This window comes from Anguilla anguilla, chromosome 9 (assembly GCF_013347855.1).
Source record: "Anguilla anguilla isolate fAngAng1 chromosome 9, fAngAng1.pri, whole genome shotgun sequence".
NCBI lineage: Eukaryota > Metazoa > Chordata > Actinopteri > Anguilliformes > Anguillidae > Anguilla > Anguilla anguilla.
The window spans coordinates 6830689-6854553 of NC_049209.1; the positions used below are offsets into that span (position 1 = coordinate 6830689).

General features: G+C 41.8%; 1 protein-coding gene across 1 annotated transcript; it reads right to left on the minus strand.

The window, feature by feature from the left end:
* Positions 1–290: 290 nt before the first annotated feature.
* Positions 291–12012, minus strand: LOC118234939 (RNA-binding protein Musashi homolog 2-like). Its single transcript, XM_035431823.1, has 5 exons — positions 11802–12012; positions 11427–11467; positions 11056–11137; positions 10458–10542; positions 291–1501 (listed from the first exon to the last, which is right to left on the minus strand). Exons 1-5 carry the CDS (start codon positions 11861–11863, stop codon positions 1418–1420), a joined length of 354 nt encoding a protein of 117 aa, XP_035287714.1. The 5' UTR covers positions 11864–12012; the 3' UTR covers positions 291–1417.
* Positions 12013–23865: the final 11853 nt, after the last annotated feature.

Below are 23865 nucleotides of genomic sequence, written 5' to 3' on the forward strand. Positions count from 1 at the left end.
GACGGGGGGGGGGCCGCCGCGAAAACAAAATGGACCTCCTAAACGGCAGCAACGGACCGAGACTGTTTATTAACTTTACATGAAGGGGAAAGAAGGAGCCGGTGCAATGTTAATCTATCTGCCTCAATCCTCTTTTCCTTCAATGCCCTTTGAAATCCACATCCTGTGTGTAATACCAAAAACAAATAAACCCATTTTCTTCCCTAATGAGCTGGCCCTTGAGATCGCGACGCTAAAATGACTCAGGATACGATTTAACCCGCAGATCCTCTAATGTGCCTTAAAAACTCTTTTTTTTTTCTTCTTCTTCTTTTTTTTTTCGGGATGTGACGCAACGGAGGTGCAAACTTCAAAAAAGCCGCTTTTTTTAAAGAAAGCTGCTCCGTGCGATTTATGTCCTTAGTTTACTTCCATTCAAGAAAACAACCTTGTTTTTTTAACGTTAAAATTAACGTTTGGGATTTAGGAAGCTGAAAAACTAGAATCCCAAAAAAAGGAAACATTTCTATTTTTAAGAACAAACGGTGGGTGTTTTTCCAATAATGTGAAAAGGTTTATTTTCCAGGGGAAAGTAGGGGGAAGAAAAGAGGTTAAAGCTAAGAACAGGTGGGGGGGGGGGGGGGGAAGAAAGCTGTTCTACATCTCGGATAGTTTCTCAACCATATGCCGATACCCTTAAGACACCATGTGCTCTGGCTTTGTGAGGTTTCGCCGCCAATTCCCCCCCCAACTGAAACCTGAACCGGCTCAGAAACAATGCCGCTCTCTGTGCCATTAGGAAGGACAAAAAAATCCATTATGCCGAAAAAAAAATCTCACGGACGCAAGAGGGTCCACACCAGCCCGATGCGCCCTCTCATCATTTCACAGTCGGATGACCAGCCAGAGAACATGCGCGGCATCGACCGCAAAAACCCCCGGCCAAAACCATTCGGCTGCATGCTCAGCCGCGAGGCAGCGGCGCAACCGAACTTCAGGTGTAGGCGGATACAAACGGGGCACGCGCGACAGACAGAAAGCCAAAAATATGCGCTTTTACTGCTTAAGAAACCAAAACTTCAAAAAATCAGTTTCAAGGCAGAGACCAGAAAATCCACCGCTCCTCGTTTCCAGTAAAGGCAGCGCTTTGGCACTTCGAGTGAACAAATCACTGTGTAAGGAGGAAGCACCTAAGATTTATTAAACCTCCATTATGCCAGAAAGAGAAGAGGAACCACAGCGGTGAAAATCCATCCTTTTCCTGTAAACATTAACTTCAGCTCTTCATTACGCGCCGAGCTCTTCTGCCAACTACCAAGAATCAAACCAAAGCTTCCTCCTACTCTTGACACCAACACCTGTTACTCACAGAGCACTTCCTGCATGTGAAATGCAAAGCCATGCTCGAGAAAAAGAAACTAACAGAGAGGTGTCTCGTCTACAAAAGCATCTTTAAAAACTGACATTGTTTCCCACTTACCTTGGGTTGAGCGCGTCTGGGGAAGGCAACTTTAGGATCAATCTGCGGGAGTTGGGGGGGGGGGGGGGTAGAGAGAGGGGAGAAGGGGCATTAATAAACAAGCAATGCCTTAATATTTCAACACTGAGGAAATACAGGCAGAAAAAGAGCTAATTAATCTTAAAAGCAAAACATTTTTTGTCAGAAAGGGAAATGTACTTTTCAAAACGTATTTACACCAGCAATCAGGAATGGAAAATTAGCTACAACTGGCAAGAACTGAAAATGTACTCTTGGGTCTTGTTGGGTTTGTGCTTGTGGAAGGCCCAAGTTCCACAATAACCACGAAAGTGCATCTCAAGGAGTTTCCCCTTCTTTGGTTTACGGTCTCTCATTAATGACATTTTTCTTCTGTTTAACCCGCACTGAGGCGTGCTCCGGGAGCCTTATCAATCTTACATTCAGATTGAGGAGAAACTATTTCATGCACCAATGTCACACTACACTTTCCTCCATTCGAGAAGGCTTTCAGGAAGTTTTGAATGCTCTCGACCAAAAGCTGGCTCGTTCGAAGGAAAACAGCAGATGCATCGAAACGGCTCTCCAGCAGAAAATAACTTCCTCAAGTTCAGCGATAAATAAAATGCACGATATCTGCGTAGCTACACGGTACTTTTTGCAATAACGGGGTCTGTCCAAAGGGGGGCATTTCATTCGCTATAGCATCATCCTCACAGGCAAGAGATCTCAGGAGCATCTCATTGTCAGCATGCAAGCTTTTTTCCCCTTCAACCGTTTTCAACAGTTTTACCTAGCTGAGCTCAAAGTTCCCATCACACCCAGTTATATCACCTTCCCCCCAGGATAATGATATACACTTTATACTCATTTTCAGGAGGCAAAATATTTTAGGTCAAAAAAGGCTACCAACATGTATCAACATAGACTTTCCAAAGACTGAAAAAGACATTTTCTTTGCTTTTAAACAGTCCAAATGATCACTTTGAGTCCTGTGAATTGCGTCCATTTCACACACAAAATCCTTCCAATTATGTCATGATTATTATCATTCAAAAATCAGGCGGATATGGCGAAAAAAAATTCAATAACACCCGAGCACAATAAGCTTCCGTGTAATGTATTCCATGTTAGGTTCACTTTAGCAATTAGCCTCATGCAAGTAACAATTCAACCTCATTTACATTGTGGAACCAGGCCTAGCCATGCACAGAAAACACTTTACGCGTTGAATATGAAAGCGATCGCTCGGTCTGTCTGTCTGTCTGTGTGGGGGGCTTCGTTTCCATAGAGAGCTTCTCGGGTTATGAGGGAAGGCGCCATTGGACCACGCTCGTTTCAGAACGCACTGAACGAACGCTGTTTTTGGGCGTGAGGTCTGAGTGCCGCGATTCTCCCTTCGGTGATTATTTAAGAGGGTGGAGCCTTCAGATAATTTACACAAACCATCTAATAGTAGGATTTCGCAAATGGCGTAACACGGCCTTAGGAAATGCTGCACCGGTCTCTGTTCAGTAATGATTTATGAGAGCTGAGGTCTCCTTATCCAGGAAACGGAAACCTCCAACGGGGTGAAAGATAACTGGAAAAATCAGAAGCTGAACGTGCACTTATTTAACTAAACATGTTTATAGTGCCCGATAATACCACCTGACTGAGCAAAATGTGAGAATGTCTGGAGTGCACAATCAATGGAATTTATGCTTAAACTGACAAGTACGGCACGGTGAACTTTGGATAACGAATACAGGAATGAAAATACACAACTACATCATAAATCCTTTCATCGGGTCCTCGCTTTGAAACATGAGATGCCAGAAACCAAAATAAAATCCGGCGTAAAGGACTATTACAGCTGTGCCTGTTAAATCTGACTGACAACCTAGAAATTGCCCTAAAAAGAAGAGAAAAGGCCCACGTTAAAATACATAAATAATCAAAGTAACCCAATCTACTACCAAAGCCTTGTAGCTTTGTCTCCTTTAATCTTATGTAACTGCCTTCCACAGCAGTCTCTCGCTAGGGCTTTTTCAGTGTGCGGTTCTGCGAGATCAGGGCAGGAGGCAATCGCTAACATCCTCACTTCATTGCTTCCAACAGGACTCCATACGTTACTGCAGCTTCTGGGGAGATTCTCTCACCAGACTTCCTCATGTACCAAAGCTTAAACGTTTACTAGTTTCAAAGCAACAAGACTTGTTTTAATGTTTCTCCACTGTAGCGATTTACAGCGCTACCAAAATATGGAATGTTCTCCCATCGTGTCCCATGCCTGATGTATGAAACCGCTTGTGTCTTATACGCTTAGCAACCTCTGGCGATCGTCTAAATTTCGCATCGCCCGCGCTGAAGGACGTCTCCTGGGCTCTTTAAGGTTCCTGCGCAGCACCGTTCCTCAAGTTACCACAGCAAACATTACGGGGGGGTTTTTCTAATCACGCTGGACCTGGCTGCGTATCAAAAGCAAATATAGAAGCAGGCTTCTACAGCAAGAGATGTTCTCGTTCCTTTTGTTTGCCAACCGCGTAGTTTTTCCTTCATGTGTACTGATTTAGGTCTAAGGATTTTTCAGTTGAGTGCCGTTAGTCTTCTTTCTCTTTGAGTATGGAGAGCTACACACCAGCAGAAACATTTAAGTTTGAAGGGGTTTTTTTTTTTATTTTGAGCGTGGGCTTCCTCTTCTATTGTCTTATTTACTTTCCGATGTTGATTTGTGGATTCTCAGTACTTAGCATGAAGAGTCAATTTGCTCCTTTGTGGCAAAATTACACCGGTGTATTTTTCTAGATGCCGTTTTGGCTTCGATGGAAATTGAACGAAACAAAAAAAAAAATCCCCGATAAGAGGAGGTTGGCAGCTGGCATGGCTTACTCTGTAAATCAAAAAACAATGATGTGGAATATTTCAAGAGCGGCTCTTGATCTCCGCTGCAGACCTTTTGTTTCGTCTTATTTCTACTACAAAAACAAGCCCTTCAAGCCTTCTTTACCCGCTGTGTCTCTGGGCAGAATGTGTCATTTTTGCAAATACGCGAAATGTATGTATACGCCTTCAGAGCCATACTTCATTTTTTTTTTTTTATTCATTCAGAGATTTATTAACAAGTATGAAATTGCAAGAGGGTAAAAAAATAATGTTTTATCTATACCCCAAACAGAGTGTTAAGACTTTTTAAGCAAAAGACCCAGCTAAATTACCATGACATTCCTGCTGAAGACTGGTTTTCGAGACCCCCTTTTTTAGAAGGACACTGTGCATAGCAAGCCAGGCATTCAGGGGCAGATTCGGCAATTAATTCTGAGTTTATACGCTATCTACTCTTTCCCTGGGCTGAGGTGAGTTTATTCAGTTATTATTATTTTATTTTTTTTGCATTAATATCTTCTTTTCCTGCACCCAGGGACTGATTGACTCCAGGGGGGAGGGAAAAAAAAGTCCATTAGGAGGTTATTACACAAGAACATACAATATGGCATGTTATGGTATGCCTGCCTGCTTGAGAGGGAGGGGGAAAAAAAGAAAAAGACTGATGCCAACGCTTCGCGGAAAATGCAAGAAAAGGGCAAGATCGAAACAAAATGGAATTCTGAATTGAAAACCCTAAAATGCCCACCACATCTCAAATCACTAAACCACAGTACTGTCAGTCATCTACTGCCCTAAGATTTAATATTACTTGCAAATTTTGTGTGCCGGGGGGGGGGGGGGGGGGGGATGGACACCCACCTGCATTTTGTTATTTTCTAATTTAGACAGAACATATTGTGTTGAGGGGGAGCTGAGTTGGCGCCAGAGAGTCAACACGCAATTTCAACTCCCAAGCTCCTCTAACAATAAGGAGAAATATTGCCCCTGTGGCACAGTAGGATTCTCTCCGCCCGTGGGCAGTAGCCAAGCAGCCGCTGGTACTAATTACCCTGAGCTCAGTGCACCGGAGTTAAATCCACAGTACAGCTGGGTGCTCCGGTGACATCGGGCCTACAGTAACTCTCAGCAAGTCCTGACCACCCTTCAGGAGGGAGCGATCCTGAAGCCTCCTTCCTTAGCCAAATAAGCGTGACGCGCTCTGCGCGGTCAACGGGACCCCAGCACCACCGCACCCGGTTCCTAGGTAACAGCGCCAACACAATTCTCGTCTTCACGTCTGTGGCCAGATCCTAGACATCCTCGACATCTTAAAAACGCAGCAGAAAAAAAAAATGTGGGAATCGCTCTGAAGACCAAAACTGTTAAAGGAGTGTACCGAATGAAAACAAGATTGAAATACCCGTTCTTTAAAAAAAGGGGGGGGGGGGGGGGTCTGATTTTGAATTGTGACCCTAGGCCTAGAGTGCACAAGAGCACCACTCCTCAGAGAGAAACCACTGTGAAACAGACTGGGACAGCGGCGGCAGCGGCAGGTCCAAAGGCAGCCGAAGCAGAGGAACATCTCCTGAAGCAAACATCCAGAATGTTCCAAATGCTTGGGGGGGGGGGGGGGCAGGAGCACAGAATTAATGGCTCTTGGCCCAACCTGAGTGAGCAGGCAAAATACGTCAAAGCTCTCAGAGTCCATGACGTGGAAACCGAACCAAATTTCGACTCCCCCCCCCCCCCCCCCCCCAACACCCGAGAACAGCCTCAACCTCGGTCTCAGTCACAGCCACTCAGTCACATGGTTTAAGCGAAGTCTGTGACATCACACTCCGCAGTCAGGAAATCACTGTGCAGTTACTCATCCCCCCCCCCCCCCCCCCCCCCCCCCCCGCACTGGAAACCGCCACGCTGCCTTCTTTCTCACGAACCGCTTTCTCTCTCACCTGCAGACACAACGGACATCATAAATAGGTCAGATTTTAAAATAGATAAAGCAGTAAGTGGGGGGGGGGGGGGGGAATCTGATACACACTGAATATTTCAGAATTTCTGGGTCTGGGGAAAGTGTCTTGCTTATGAGGCACTAGTGCAGACTGACCCACTCATTTCATCACCAGTTATAAATACACGCATGTAAACTGGCAGAGTAACTCAGACACACGGGGCTTTGGACACCCTGCAAATTACCACAGGAGAGCTAAAATGTCCAGTGAGGGAACATTTCTATTCAAATTCTAAGCAAAACAAAAAATAAAACTAAGTAGATTGATTATCAGTCAACAGACTATTTATACAGAGAATGTTAGCCTTCCATTCCAGCCAAAAAACCCACTAAAGCACTCACCAGTCAAAAAAAAAAAAGTATTCATAGGTATATTCACAGCCGATATAAAATTTCATTGTTTATCATCAAGTGCTTTATTAGGTTCTCTTTCTTAATTTACATACAATTAACCCACAATTTTGGAATATTTTACGAGTACGCATGCAGTTGGTAAATTGTATAATAAAGGCAACTGGAAAGAGGGGTCCAGATCGGCGAAAAATTGTAATACAAAAGACCACTGAAGTTCCTACAATACTAACAAATACAAGCAGTACCAAACTAGTGCATAATGCCAATTAAACAGTGATTTAAAAAACAGCAAAAGCATAAATGCAGCTCAGAAAAGGTTTTTTTTTCCCCTTAATCTTTACACCTGGTGTTCTAACGGGAGCATAAATGTCTGTCACTGTTTATAATTGACGGTTTTAACAACTCATGCTGAACAAATATTTTGGCATTCGCCGGCTACGCTGCGGCAGAGGTGATACCAGGGAGCATTTAGCCCTCCTCGCTTTGTTCCTCTGAGTTTTAGCGTTTCCACATTCAGACCCGGGCTGCTTTGGTGCCTCGCAGTACTGTTACTGTCGGAAACTGTGCCGTCCAGGAGTCACAACCAGGGGAGCGCATCATAGCTGTGAATGAGCACAGCTCCACCAACCCCACACACACACACACACACACACACACACACACGACCACCCCCCCATACACACACACACAACAACCCCCCATACACATACACACACACACACACACAACCATCACCCCCCCCCATACACACACACACACACACACACGCGTACAACCACCCCCCGTACACACACACACACACACACACACACACAACCACCACCCCCCCATACACACACACACACACACACGCGCACAACCACCCCCCGTACACATACACACACACACACACACACACAACCACCATCCCCCCATAACACACACAGCTCCACGATCACCCACCTCTGCTGTAACAAAATTCTCCTGAGGAAACACTTTACAACTGCTTGGTTTTTGTGTCAATACCAAAACTGCTGTGACACCTGCACAGTCCGTTCAGGAAGAAAATCGGATTGCGGTTCCAACAAGCTCAGCAACATTGATTCAATAACAGAAAGGGGCGACATAAAATGACAAACAGACCCCTGAAAAGCTAAAAAGAAATCACCCTCACCAACCAATATTAAAAGGTTAACTAAACCATTAAATCTTAACCGTTGTAAATGTAACACGCAAACTCACGCACACAAAAATACACGTATGCTGTAAAATTAGACCGTAATTCAAACAACTGAAAGGATTTGAAACGATACGGCTGATTAGCGGTCTTAAATGTCAGTAGCAGCTACGTAAATCCACAGAAGCCCACAGTAATCCAGACATACGACTGCAATTATTACACAATTTCGCCCCTACATTTCCTACAAAAGCAGAATCCAAACCTTAACCTTCCACACGGACACTTACATGTTTGTTGCCTTCTAGAACGTTCAAAACATTCTTTCAGTTACAAGAAGCAAAAAAAAGGGAGAAGTTTGACAAGCAACCTCCCGTGTCTTGCCAAGCTGAATTCAATCAGTTCGGCACAGCCATGCAACAAGTTACTGCTGCTTTGAGCCTTGCCTCTTCTGTAATTGTGTGCTGCCTACTGAAGTACAATATACTTGTCTTTCCAAATATAACTGAAAATGCCTTTCCACATCTCAGGTTTTCACATTCAAAAGGGAGGAGCAAAAAAAAAATAAAAAGCTTCCGTCTTCAGCAGGCGTTAATCCAAAGAGAAAAAAAAATCTACTCGGACATCAGCTCCCACAGAACTTAACTGCAATTGCCGATTCAGTTTCTGATTTAAAATTCAGCGGAGTTGTGAAGGTAAAAGGGAATAATGTAGGCCGAGCAAATACTAATGGATGTAATATTAAAATGTACCACTGCTTATGGGAAAAGTGCGGTGCGGTGTTTGTATGTGAGTGTGTGTGTGTGTGTGTGTGTGTGTGTGTTGGGGGGGGGCGGGGGGGTGTATTGACACTGGAGACAATATAATTGCAATTTGGAAGATTAGAGAACTGAAGACGTATTAAAATAATGTGATAATATTTTCCAGGTGTTGAGACAGATTTAAATAAATCTGCTGTGCCTCAAAATACAGCAGATCCCTTAGTGCTCCATTAATGCAAACAATTTAGAAAAAGGAAATATCAATATCAACGACAACAATGTATTTCTGCTGCACTCAGGAATAACCATTACTGAATGCAAGCACACTAAAACTAAGTCTTCCTGCTGTGTGTTTGAATTTCAACTCTATATTCAGCCTGATGCTCACATGCATGTCCTGCAGGCTTCTCTACATACATGTCCCTGTTGCTCCAGTAATGTGTGCTGTAATGTATCTGGTCCTCATGCATCTGTAAGGCAGTAAATAAACAGCAGTAATACTACGGTTTCCCACCTTAACCGTTAAGAAATACCATCCTATTAAATGTGAGAAAAAGATATTTTTTTAAGGCAGAGATTTCATGAAGCGAATGAGATCCAAGCTTTTAGGAACAATTTGCTTGAATCCGAAACTGCACGTTTTACATTCAAGTAAAATAAAGGGGGGGGGGGGGGACACACCTTTGCATTTGCCAGTTTTCTCCAGTAATTTAGTAAATCATATTTATTAACAAAAATAAATTATGTTACAAATGTTTTGCTCATATTCGGAAAATTTACATTTACAAGCTATGAATATTTAGGAAATATGTCCAAATGCATTACATTATTTATGACATAATTCATATCAGTGTTGTAATTTATCACAGCCTGTCAAAAGCTGTGAGTAAACAGCATAATTAAAATGTACTCATTTGATACTTTTTTTATTAGTAAAGAGAATACAGTTGGTTTTACACTTAGATTGGAGAATCCATTCAGCATGGCACCTCAAACAACTGAAATGATCATTCCACAAATTTGCAAAAATACAACGCACTTCATTTTGCTTTTGTGTTTATACGTTTTTTATTTATGTCCAGAAACGAGAGAATGAGAAATTCGTACAGGCAAGGTCATTCACTCTTTAATGTAATTCGGCTTTAAGGGTGAGAGCGTATGTCCTGACATTCGATTGGTGGGCCAATACAAAGAAAAAATGTATAGACACTGAAGTAACGGGCAGCAGAACCGTAATTAATTGGCGGAGAGCGCTGGTGGATATCATCTAATGAAAGGGTCAACGGGAATTTCGGAGCTTTTTTGCACAAAATGGCCAGATTTAAGAACGACTAGGTCTGTTTAAATTCCCTTTAATTTATCATAAATTGCAATGGCATAATTTAATCATGCACACGTGTGTATGCATGAATACATTGCTGCATACAAAGTCATAATTCGAATAATTTTAACATATGAGCAGTAGCGTTCTTGGTGGAAAGCGATGCAAAACCGTGTCGAGGGGATTTCGATCTTTCAACTGCATGTAAAGAACACCCAGTCTTCACTTGATCAATTGGCAGAAGCAAAGATGTCATTGTAAAATAGTCGGCATATAACGAAAAATATTATCTCGACAAAACATTAACAATAATAAAATAAAATGACAGTTGTTGCTATCATTTGATGTTATCCCTTTTCTTAATCGGCAACTTATCAAAGTTGAGAAGAAGCTAGCAAAGCCCGTATTTGCGTCAAGTGTGTCGATGTAACTGACGTTACAAATTCACCAACCCAGTGGAACATGCCAGATACTGCGTTCCCTTAAAAACAGATTAATCGCAATCACATGTAAACATCACTCTAAAAGCCATCAATAAATCACCAACATACCGTCTTGGAGTCTAATTCGTGATGTGGTTGCGCTAAGACTTTATCTACACTGGCAGCATCTGCAAACGTAACGAACCCAAATCCCCTGAAAAGAAAAACAGAAATAACATTTAAACAACTGGTCGAGCTGGGCGAAACATCCACATTGCTAATAACATCAAAATGAACATCGTGGTATGCATAAAATTTGAAAGCGCACAGAATGAGGTTAGATCACCATGTCGATGATGTGCAATGCCCTCATTTAACACATCGTATTTATTTGAGGCAACTATTTACTTTTAATAGTCAGAACAATGAGCCATTAAGCTGAATAGCGTTAATAATTTACAAAAATACACATGCTTCTAAGGAAAGCAGAAAATATCATTTGTAGGTTACAAAACAAGCTGAACGCTACTGTGTAGTCCCAAGTCAATGTCAAATTGCATTAGCTAGCCCGCTAGCTTTTCAAAGCTAGCTGGCTAATTTTAGTGTCTACACAAATGTTAAACAACGATGTGCGCTAGCAAACGAGTCATGAATACCGCATGAGCATATGTGCAAGATTTGGAAATTATTGTCAAAAGTAAGACAAAAACATTAAAAACAATTTTACCTGGAGCGCTTTGTGGTTGGATCTCTCATCACCATACATTCTCTGATTTCCCCGAATTTACTAAAATAATCTCTAAGGCTGTCTGTGAACAAACAAGAGGGAAATGTTTGGTTACGATTTATATAAAAGTCAGATAAGTGTTGTTCGTGTGCTTTAAAAGCGACCCGCGATGCACATAGGGGTCGAATAGAGGACTTCAAACGATTGGAAATCAAAATAACCTTGCGCGCACAGAGGTACACACAACATATCCCAGATACAGTACGGAACACACACACGCACCATATCGCAACTAACCCAAGCGGACTCGATCAGCTACAAAACAAGCAAAAACAAAGCGACAAATATAAGCAGAAAATCAATTCTCTCACCTGGTGAGGTTTGCCAGCTGAGGCCACCGATAAACATTTTACTGTAAGGGGAAAACACAGCAGAAGTGAGTCCAGATGTCAGATCGGCCATTTTGACGTGTAACTACTTACAAAAAGCGAGCTAAACGGAGGCTGAGCAGCAAGAGAACTGTTAGCTCGAGCTAGCCGAGAAACCAATCTTGCAAAAGGGGGGGAGGCCCCACTTGCTAATATAATCAAACAAAGCAAAGGTGTAGCATGCTAGCGAACTGCATCCGGAAGGCAATACAAACGGTTGTGGCGCTGTTATACCTAAAAGCAACTGACTGTTTCCCTCATTTCATACATAACAAAATAGTACACAAATAAAAGTACAATTATAATTTATTATCTTACCCTGGGTCATGTTGCGAATCATTTGGGCTTCCAGATGTGGCTTGGCTCCCGTCTCCCTCCATAGCTAACCCAACTATAGCTGAATAACTAACAAACACACACAGACACAGCAAAAGCTAGGCGAAGCCCCGCTAAGAGAATATTACTGAGCCGGGAATGCAATCGTCACACGTGGGATCAGCTCAGCCTTGCTCCCTCCCCTCCCTTGACCCACGTGGGGCGGAGCAGGGGCTCGTCACCTAACCAATCCCATTGACGTCACCGAAGATAGCCCGCCCATGAAAAGTTGGAACCACGCCCTCTATCGGCCACAGTGGCTTTGAGAGAACAGTGTGGCGTGACGCAACTATTGTGTACATTAAGTGGAAAATATTCACATGAAGTTACCGATCTCTTTTTTCACACTTCGAGGTTAGTTTTTTAGATTCTTTTATACATTAAGCTCATGCATTTATACTGAAATGAACAACCAACTATTAGTGAGGTCCTTTGCTCCACAGCGGGTGAAAATGGTGCTTGCATGATTTCTCAAACTAATTTCATTACAGAAAAACAACATTTTCAGACATTTACAGTCATGTCTTCCATTCATGGTGACTTTCCAATTTCCACTTAACGCAATATATTTTTATAATATAGATATATTAATATTATTTGTGTGAAAAGAAGATTCTTGGCAAGTAAGTCATGCAATAGGCCCATACCTATGATTCATGAAACAGTTTGCCTTGAAACAATGGAGAATTATGTTTAATGCAACCACATTTTGTCAGTTTAGCGCTGACCTAGCCTACCAGGTCGAGCAGTGGAACTCACTGGCGAGCAGCGGTCAATGAGTGGACCGACCATCTACACGTCAGCCCCAGAAGTGATCCTGGGACACTTGTTGAAATGAGGCATTATGATACCTGTCATAAAAGCACATCAGGGCAAAGTAGCACAGAAGACTGTCACTCTACCAGATGACGCCTGATCCCCCATCACTGCAGGGTTTTACCCTTAAAAAAAAACTGCGGCTGCTCCCAAAAACTCCTAAAAGGATAAGGCCTGTCCTGTCCTGGCTGTTAAGCTCCAATCACACCTTTACACCTCATAGGCTGAGCACGTTCGGATATTATTTTGTATTCCTGAAGGGAGTACGGTTGAAAGGATCACATGAAATTAAAAAGAGATTTAATTCAGCTATAACATAATCTGCTAGAAAGTAAGTCAAATTTGATAGTCTGAATTTTCAGATTATTTCATTGTTGAGGCCTGTTTAAAACTTAAAATAAAAAATGTAAAAATGAATTATGACACTACAGAAACATCTTTCATCATGCAAAAGTTGCAAATTGCTTGACTGAATACATTAAATGTACAATCTCTATAGGTCTTGAAATAAACATTCCAAAATGGTGTCTCTGAATAAAATAATTCAGCTGTAGTAGATAAATACTATTTCAAAGCAATGCTACCGCCATGGTTCCTTTTTCCAAATGAATTTGGTCCTGTGTGTTCTGATTTTCACACCCTCTTTAACCGATAAATTAAGTGCTGAGTAACAACATAAACCAGCTTACCTGCAGGCAGGCCTGCAGAACCAGGCTTGAGTATCCCCAGCAAGGGTTCTTTCCTTCCAGCATTAGAACTTACACATCTGATACCAAACAAATTATGAATTAAATAACAAGACAAGGAGGTCTTCGGTGTGATTTTTTTTTTTTTTTTGGACTGGCTTGTCTTTTGTACAGGGTACAGATATTTGAAATATTTAGGCTAAATTTGTCTTTAGCAGTTCGGAGTACAGGACGGGGTGCTCACAGTCTGGTACCGCTGTAAGCTAGCTGTTAGAGTTTATTGTATACAATCTTTCAGGACCTGTAAAGAGAATTCATAATCAACCTTCAAGCAAGTAAATACACATTCCTTCTGAAGCATACCTTTTCAGATGTGTTACCTTACATTAATTGGAAAGGTTTCTTATTCTCTCACAGTGAGTAGCAGGAGACATATTAATATGGAAAGAAGCAAATATGGAGTGCTGAACTGGAGTGTGCACTCATTTCACTGTAAACTGCAAGTTTTATTTTTGTAATAACGTAGGACAGTGGTTCCCAGTCCTGATCTGGAGATCGACCATCCTGTAGGTTTTCACTCCAACCTTAACAATGCACACAATGCATTCAACAGCTAGAGATCGTAAATCATAGTGGAGCTGCTAATTAGCAGAATCAAGTGTGCCAAGTTAAGGTTGAAATGAAAACCTACAGGGTGTAGATCTCTGGGAACAGGGTTGGGAACCACTGATGAAGTACTTATAAAGACTATAATATTAGGTTACAGGCCGCTTTGAAGCTTAGCTTTCTCAAGTTTTTAAAGTTAAAAGTTTTTTGGCAATTTTTAAATTTTAAATTTTGCATTATATAGCAAGTTACAGAGTGGGAATTAAAACAGTCTGATGGCGGTGTCGTGTTCCCTCTCAGAATATTTTTACTGTCTGCTCAGTAACTTGCAGTAAACAAAAACATATCAGAAACCTGAATTGAATGTGGAAAGAAATTCTCTTCCTATTGAGACCTTGTTTTTCTTTTTTTTTTCATTTATATATTTCAACTAAATCCTCATCCAGAGTGACTTACAAGACATGCTAGTATACACTGATTACAGTATGACGGGAGTAGCAAATAAAAGTAGGTACATAAAGGACTGGATTTCTGTGTTGTTCTGGAAAAGCTGGAGACAAAACATATCATTTAAACATTCATCATGTGGATTCTCCTGCATTCACACTCAATTCCTCAGTTGTTTAATGAATTGCATTTAAAGACATTTAAATAGCCTTTTTCAAGTTATCGCCTCTGTTAGAATACATTTAATATTACATACCCTGTCTTTTTCTTGTTTTATGACCAGATGTTTTTATATAGGGACTGGGTACCTAGAGCGAAACAACAGTAAGAGCGGAGGATAGGAGCTAGTTTATGCACAAGGGCTACTATCTCCCATAGTTAAAATATCACACTTATTTACAATGAACATACGTTTTTTACCTAGATGCTTCCCAACCACTGTTCATAATGACACAGTAGCTGTAGCATTTACAATACATTCAAATGTGTTTTAGTGTGATCATATATTTACCACCGTCTGATGTCAGTAGATACGCCATTTGCAATCAATGAACAATAAACTTATATAACCGATTCAAGTGTCATTTTTAATGATTTGAAGATCTGAGACTGAGGGAACAACATTCATTTAAACTTTATGCATAAACATCGGAGTGTCTTCAAAGACAGGGAAACAATTGTTGAGGGAATGAATCGTTGGTTTGACAGTACTAAAAATGAAAGTCCCATGGCACTGGATAATGTGTAATGTAAGACCATGATTATAACTGAGTTAAGTGGATCTGACCAGCCAAGCCAATATTTATATACTGAGTGGTTCCTCAGTAAAAATTTAAAAGGGAAATGTTCCTGAAAACATATAAGTGGTTCACCCCTTCAGGGACCCTAAATAAGTGCATATCATAAAAGTTAATTACTGTGAAGCATATGACCAAGCCATGATGTAGTTTATTTACTTTTTTTGCGGTTCAGTTAAAATAATCCAAATGTATAATTAACCATTTGGGTGGTGTTAAGATGACTGAAACTTCAGTAAAACTTTAAACCAATTATTATTTAGAGTTTGTCAGAGCAATAATGCTTAGATTTGTCACTCAAATTCTGTATATTCAGGACATATAATGATGATGAATGTTCTTTCCATAATTTCAGCCAATATTATATATGTACAATATCTGCTCACAAGAATATTTGACTGGACAAATGGGTCTTACAGTATACACTGTAACTGGAATAAAATGTACAGTAACTTGCTGGCAGCAATTAAGTTGCTGCAATATATTTGACAGTATGTTTACTGTAATAACAATTGTAGCACTGAAATTATTACTGTAATAACAATTGCAGTTCTTAGATGGGTACGTTAACTGTATTTACAGGAAACATACTGTGAAATGTATTAAAACAACTTACAAGCTAACAGCTGCCATCAGGTTTTTTAAAAGTAAATTTTATAGTATTTCTTTTTCAATATTCAAATTATATCCATCAATTACTTAACCCACTTATAACTGGTCAGGGTTGCAGGGGGGGGGGGGGGGGTGGAGCCTATCCCGGAATGCATTGGGTGAGAAGCAGGAATACGCCTGGGACAGGTCACCAATCCATCACAGCGCACACAATAAGCCTAGCCTGCATGCCTTCGGACTGTGGGGGTAAACTAGAGCAGCTCAGCTAGCAGCTAGAGAAAACTCACACAAATACAAGTTTGGCTCTTGGTAGGGTTTGAACCATCCTTGTACTGTAATGCGCCTGTCCTTTGAATGACAGGTCTTTTGATTTTGAAAATGCAAAGGAGGGTTTGCATTATTATTTGGCTTTTGTCAGAGTAGATCAGTAACAACACGGAAGTGAAATTGCAAATGGCAGAACTATAGTAGATTTTTCATTGCCAATTTGCATTATAATTTGAAATATGACTGGATTATGCTTCCTTAATAAACCTCTAACGTGTGATGTAGTATGACCACACAACAAACATTTGTTCATGTTAGTGCCACCTACTGGTAGAATTTTGGAATTTTCTAGGTCTGGAAAGGGTTATTACAGTCGTAAAAAATCTGTGCCCACACAAACAATGTTGCCCCAATGCAATTCAGTAGGGTAATGTGCACATAATATATATATATATATATATATCACTGCATCTACACATATTACAAGTTGCTATGATTAAGAAATGAGTCCTTCATAATTCAGAGCTACTTTCTTTCTTGCATAAGTCAAAAATGTAATAGGCAACTTACCTGATTTTGACAATGAGAGATCTCTCCAGTAGTGTGGAAATAGACGTCTGGGGGGGGGGGGGGTGTTCCAGTGTCAAATTTGTGCCGTTTTGGATTTGGATACATTGGTGTGAAATTATGACCTTTTTCAGCAATTGCAATTCACTAAATTCTTCTATTATTGCAAGAATTCAATGAAGGCTGCAATGTAAAACGGGGTGTGAAAGTAGGCTATAATCGATTGTTGTGACTGAAAACAAGATTAATGTTGAGAATTCTATAACCCAAATTTTAAGGACATTCAAATTAGCATAGCCTTTTGTTCCTGGATAATTCTGGCAGCCAAAAAGCCCTATTTCTGTATTAAGATTTAGAGCAAAAATATATTCATCGTAAATTTTGACCAGAATACTTTGCATATCTACAGCTGCACACTGTATGCAGGTTCTACCGAAAGGATTTGTTCATTATACAGTAATATTGCTGCGACAACTACAGAAATAATTTACAGAGTACTCATACTTCTGCACAGTATGTTACTTTTTGTTCCATATTGCCCAAACAAAGGGGATTGCTTTTATATCACTTTATAATTCACCCACAATGAATATCTATCCTGCAGTGCAAGGCACTTAGTGAGTTTCATTACCAAATGTTTAGAAGAAAAGAAATATTATTATGAAAAATGTGTAGCTTCACAGCTTTAAAACTTCCATCACTCCCTCTAAGACCTCAAATTTAACCTTTTCTTTTTGCAATTTGGTATTCCATTGAGTATCCGGATGTACACGCGTGTGTGTGTGTGTATGTGTCTGTATATGGGTGCAAGCATGTATGTGTTTTTGTGCACAAGTGCATGTGCCGCATTCCATAATTACATTTTTGCAAAGGGGCACACAATTCAATCCCCCAAAAAAGGGGTAAAAGGAAGAAAGAAGATCCTATTATGACCTCTAAATATGCGTGCTCGTTACTCAGTAACTGGGGGAAGCAGGCCTGCTTTTCCATTAAGTCTGAAAGTATCAATTAGGGCTGGGTGCTCAGTGGATTTTAAGTCATGCCACAGTGATTGCTGTTTATTTCCTCATTCTAAGTCTGAGAGAGCGCTCTCAATGGCTCATCATACCTCTCCCTCCCTTATTTCCTTTTTTTCTTTCTCTCCTTTTTTTGCAGGTAAAGAACCCCCGAATGGCAGCTGAACTCCAGGAAGTAGCTGGCCATGTCAAGTGGAAGGCTGAGCGGAGCTGACTCACATATCCCTGACTGACTGACTGACTGACTGAGTGACATGCGAAAGGCTGCCGTCTCACTTCACCGATTAGCCTTTCGCTAGCTTTTCTGTGTTGGTAAACAGGACCCCCGCGCAGACACACCTAGGGGGCATAATTACACTGCGATGTTAACATCTCCTTCTTGCCCCCAATTCATTCTTCCCACCAGCTCTCATTTAATTTCTGCCTTCTTAATCCAACTGTTGATTCCTGAAAGCCCTAGAGTCTGAGAGCTCTAAGCCGAAATGCGTTTCTGCCCTTCTCCCCACTTCCCCCCCCCCCCCCCTCCGCCCCCCCTCCTTCTTATTAAGGGAAGGAGAGCTTTGGGACACCAAAATAAAATGCTTGACACTTTCAACAGTAAGTTGGCAGAGCACAAGGTTTGATTTTGGCTCTTTTAAAGATCTTTCCTATTAGACAGTTTGTTTGCCATGCCCACGGGCAGGAAGAGGTGAGATCTTTCCGTTGCTCAGTTACATCAACATCTGTAATGACGCCTAGCAGGTCTTAAATGCTAAGCTTATGTTGCAGATTTCTGAATGGCGTACTGATGTGCTCCGTAACCGAACTGCACTGGAGCTAGTTTGATATTGTTTGTTCTCGTTTAGCTTGAAAAAAGGTAAAAAAAAAAAACTGAACTCGAACCCGAACTGCTTGTGGCAGCCCGGGTTCCAGCTCTTCAGTGGAAAAGGAGCTGGCCTCGTGCCCAATCCTCAGCAAATTATGGAAATGAAGGATCTTTGAACACTATTCCTGCACAATATGTTGTTCACATTAGACTTTAATGTATTTTAAGATTAGGTTTTAAATCAACCCCAGCCAGAATTATCTTAATGAGACATCGAGAGTAATTTAGATTAAATTTAGTAATTCAGATTTCCTCCCATTTTTAATAAGATTCACAGTAGATAATTTCATTGCAGCTTGCTCCAGGTTATGATTTTGCTCAATTTAAAATCATTCATTCGAATAATACCCTGAAAACCACTTCTCAAACTAGGGCTGTGAATTGTGTCTATCACACGCTCAGGGTATTGCTCCCATTTTTTTCATGGATGTCAGGGAGGCCACAGATCCCGTGAAATTTAGAGATGCCTGTGAAATCTTGAGAATCCCAAGCATAAGCATAAAATGCGGGCAGAAAAAAACATAAATCAGGCATTACTCATTTTCATCTCCGCCAACACCTCCGCATCCAGGTCTGCTGACAGTCACTGTATTTTTATGGGGTCCATTTTTGTATTCCCTCATAAGCCAGGTCCCCAGAAAGAACCAGAACCTCTCCACCTTGCTTTTCCCAGCAAAGGGCTTTAACAGCCTAGCAAAGAGTTTTTACACCTTGATTTAAAGCTTCTTTTTTTCATCTTCTTGAAAATGCATACAATCCCTTTAAGTAGAAACCATCAACCACTTTCTTTGTCGGTAAAGTTACACACGCAGTGCTAGTAGAGTACAAATCTTAACTCAAACACTGGTTCTATCCTGGCAAGTCCCTTGGGAAGAGATTGAGAAACTACTACCTAATTTAAAAACAACCAATTAAAAATATATAGATATACAAATTGTGAAAAGTATACGCACTTCCTTGGCTCACTGCAGCAATTGTGTATACTGTATGTCTATGATTGCTAATTGCCCACTTACTGGCAATGGCACTTCCTGAAAATAAATCCGGTTCTAAAAGTTCTGTGTCTCTGTGTGAACAGCATAAGAATATCACTGACTTAAACATATCTGGGCTGCTGACTCTCTCTTCCTGTTAAGACATTGTTCCGAGTGCATGGATGGATGGTCCCCACAATCTGGGATTGAATCCTGACCAAGCCAGAGCTGACTGTGGCTTGTATCTCTGTGGGTGAGGGGCAATGGATATTTGGCGGTGACGTTGCCCATATGGATGGGAGGTTAGTCAGCTATAGGATCTGCATCTCATCGCTCTCTAGCGACCCCTGCTGGTCAATCAGGGGCCTGCGGTCTGCTTGGTAAAGCTGTACATGAATTTTCCTCCTCTGACCCATGTCTGTGCAAGCTTGGCTTGGGTGAAAAGACTTGTGCTTCAGAGGACAGTGCGTGCCTGTGTGTACTCTTGCACATTGGCTGTGCAGACTGCAGCATGAGAGAGGCTGCATACCTCGTGTCAGCGTGTGTTTCCTCTGGGTGCTCCGGTTTCCTCTCACAGTCCAAAGACACGCATGAAGGATAATTGCAGAAGGCTAAAGGCTAATTGAGTGTGCCAGTGAATGGTGAGTGAATGGTGCGTGTGCCCTGTGATAGATTGGCGATCTGTCCAGGGTGTATTCCTGCCTCTCGCCCAATGCACGCTGGGACAGGCTCCAGCACCCCCCCGCCCACGCCCCCACCCCCCGCGACCCTGACCAGGATAAGCGGGTTAGAAAATGGAGTGGCTGCATATTCCTGAGTATTCCAAAACAGGGAGAGACTGGGGGGCAAAGGCATTCATCTAAGTTTTGAGACACCCAAATTTAAGAAACCAACTTTTTTTTCACCTACTGGACGTAATGTCACCGCTTTGAGGACGCTCTTAAACGCAGAAAGGAAACGGGTTATTATTTCTGTCCTTTTACACCACAATGAATCCCCACATAAATGGCCCCAGCTGCAGCCCTCACACTGTAAAAATGAAACGGACGGATAGACGTGCCTGTGCGATAAATAAGGACGGAGCATAATAAACCAATCCAATCAGCGAGAGCGAGCACTTGATTGCACGCGAGCATAAACGGCAGGCCGAAAGGGCCTGCCTGGCCTCTGTTATCCTCCTTTCATTGATTCAGGGGTTCATTCACTCTTGCATTCATCCTCATTGGTGCCATTATCTCCTCTCCAGCAGAGAGAGAGAGAGAGAGCGAGAAGAGGAGGAGGAGGGAGGCTCTTTCCCTGCCCATCTATTTATTCTATCTATTTCTATGTGTTTATACGCACTGGAGTAGCTGCGATATCACTGCTGGGCAGAGCAGGAGACAGCTTCGTGGGGCAAATAAACATCACAGCAGATAAATCATTGTAATTGTGACAGCTGTTCCTTTTTTTTTAATGAAAACATTCCAGATCCAGTCTTTGCGGAGGGCTTACACGTTTGCTTTAATCTGAACAGCTAAGTGAGGGTATCAAAGACTCCGCCGAGCCCTCGGTATAGAATGAGAAGCGCTGCTCTTGGGGTGGATGGGGGGGGGCGGGGGTGGGGGGGTGGGACTCCAGCTGAGCATTCTTTTTACTGGCAAATAACATGAAATACCTTTCCTCCATGCATATTAATGCAATCAGGCCATGGCTGATAATTACCAACACATGACATTCATTTAGCTGAGCTGAGAGCTGAAGTGTGAGAGAGACAGAGAGAGAGAGAGAGAGAGAGAGAGAGAGAGAGAGAGCCCTGTTTTTATGGAGGTGCTCGTGTCAGTGTGTGTATGGGAACCCCTCGGGTTCACTGCAGAAGGACGCTGAGCGGCGTCAGTGGCCGTTGGAAACACATTTTGTGAATATGCCCGCAGCCACAACGGCATCTGTGTTTGATTAATGAATGGATAAAGTATTTAAAGGAGGGGTTTAATTTTTAATGTGCTACATCTGTTAGATGCCTTGAATGGATCAATATGAGGTCCATGTACTTAAATAAATTAATGAGTCTGTCCCCTGCAAATGTATGCATTTCAGATGCTCTCATTGCGCGGAAGGGCAACGCGCCACAATGCAAAGTCACAACTGGCCGTGCATTAAGGAGCAATTTCATTGCCTTCACTTTACTACACAAAAAGGCAATTATGTAAAACGCAGACAGCACCAAGCCCAATGTACAGCCAAACAGCTAAAAATAACTATACACAGACATACAGTACATACCCCCACACACACACACACTCACTCACACATACACATACACGCACACACAAACACACACATACACACACACACACACACACACATTCACATGTGCACCCCCTCTCTCTCTCACCGTCGCTCGTACACACATAAAGAGAGAAGGAAAAGAGAAAGACACACACACACACACTCGTTTCAACAGTGGCATGCAGTAATCGCAAATATCAAGCATCACAGTAGCTGATGCATGGCAGAGGTATGGAGAGAAAGTGCACGCGCGCGTGCGGATGGTGATATGAGATCAGAGATTTGAGGAGAAGGGAGAGGTAATTCTGAGCGAGCGCAGAGGACAAAGGAAACGTGGGAGACAGCAGGGGAACTGTCCTGTCAGGCGCAGCTGTCTCACAGCCCTCAACCACGAGGACGCTTCCACAGAATGTGCCGAAAGTGACCGATGGCACAATTATCCCTTTGTGTCAACGCTGGCGTCACACTCTCGAGTTTTTTTTCTTCTTCACCGACTGTTTTTGAGAACGCCAGCTTGACAAACTCGCAAAATAACGAAGATGTTTTCTTCAGCATGAGGTTGTCTGAGATTCTCTTGATTCAGCATTTCCTGTTTTTTTTAATACTCATTTTCTGTCGGGCGTTTCGGTTCTGAATGTTGACGGTTAAAAATTATTCATGTAAATATTAATGCGGCTCCTGCGTGCGTAATAAGATGATTGCTGAATAAGAGTGGGATTGGAACGATTCATAATTTTAACAAAGTTTGCATCGCATACATGTTTCCACCACCGATCGCAGTTTTTTTAACGCTTGCCATGAGTGACCTGGTCTAAGCATTTCACAGTGTAGCACTGAAACGTCTGATGATAAAATGTTTCTGTTTTGCCAAGTCCTACTTGGGAGAAATGTGACCCATTGGTATCATTCTTGATGATATTCCGCCTATTAGCATAATATATGCAGGCACTTCCCTCTGCCTCTGCCTCCAATGATAAAATGTCCCATCTTTTAAAAATCCACCATGTTCCGGTGTTCAGCACTGGCTTACAATCTCTTACGATAACTCGCTTCTCATTTTCTGTTGTCCCTAAATGTTCCTAGACTGCTATTGTTCGTCTGTTATGTAAGACTGGTGAGAACATACACTCTGAATCTTTACTGAATACCTCATTTTCAGTCCAGTTTTTTCACAGCGTATTCAACCCTTTGTGTTCCAATTTGGTGCTCAAACTCAATGCCAGAATATTGTGGATATTCCAAAGACAAAGGACAATACTCCCTGTGTAGATTAAACAATACAGAAACTACGTTTATATCATGACACTCATTTGATGGTTTTATGCAATCAAAATAAACCTCAGCATTGACAATTGCATCATAATCTAGTTAGATGTTTTCATAATCATGCTTACATATATTATTATATTTATGTCATATTTTATATCTATATTATCCAGCAAGCTCCATGATATTTTAAGACATATTTTTTCATTATTTCGCTCTGTGCTTGAATGTGTGGCTATCCCAGCCTTTATTAAAGCATATTTTTATGTATTTTGGTTGAGTTTTTTGTTGCATATCCTTTGCATGAAATGACTGCTTGAAGTCTGTGACCCATAAACATCCCCAGGTGCTGAGTGTCGTCCTTGGTGATGGTCTACCAGGCCTGTAATATAGCCATTTTCAGCTCCTGCTTGTTTCAGGGGTAGTTGCCTTAAGTTTTTCTCTTTTCTGCATATGAAATGCATGTTCACTCGGTTTCAGATCTGGGTGATTGACTTGGCCAGGCAAGAATTTTCCAGTTTTTCCAGCTTTGAAAAACTGCTCTGTTGCTTTAGCAGTATATCTGAGATCACTACCTTGCTGAAGGATGAAGAGCCATCAAATGAGTTTGGAGGCATTTGGTTGAACATGAGCAGATAAGATTCTTCTGTACACGTCATCACACATCATCAGTGAAGACAACTGAGGTAACCCCTGTGGCAGCCATACATTCCCAAACTGTAACACCCCCACCACCATGTTTCACAGATTGGGGGGTCGTCATAAACAGTAGAGATCTTCCTTGGCCCATCTGGCCCTGTGCAACAATTGAGCTTACCAGGGC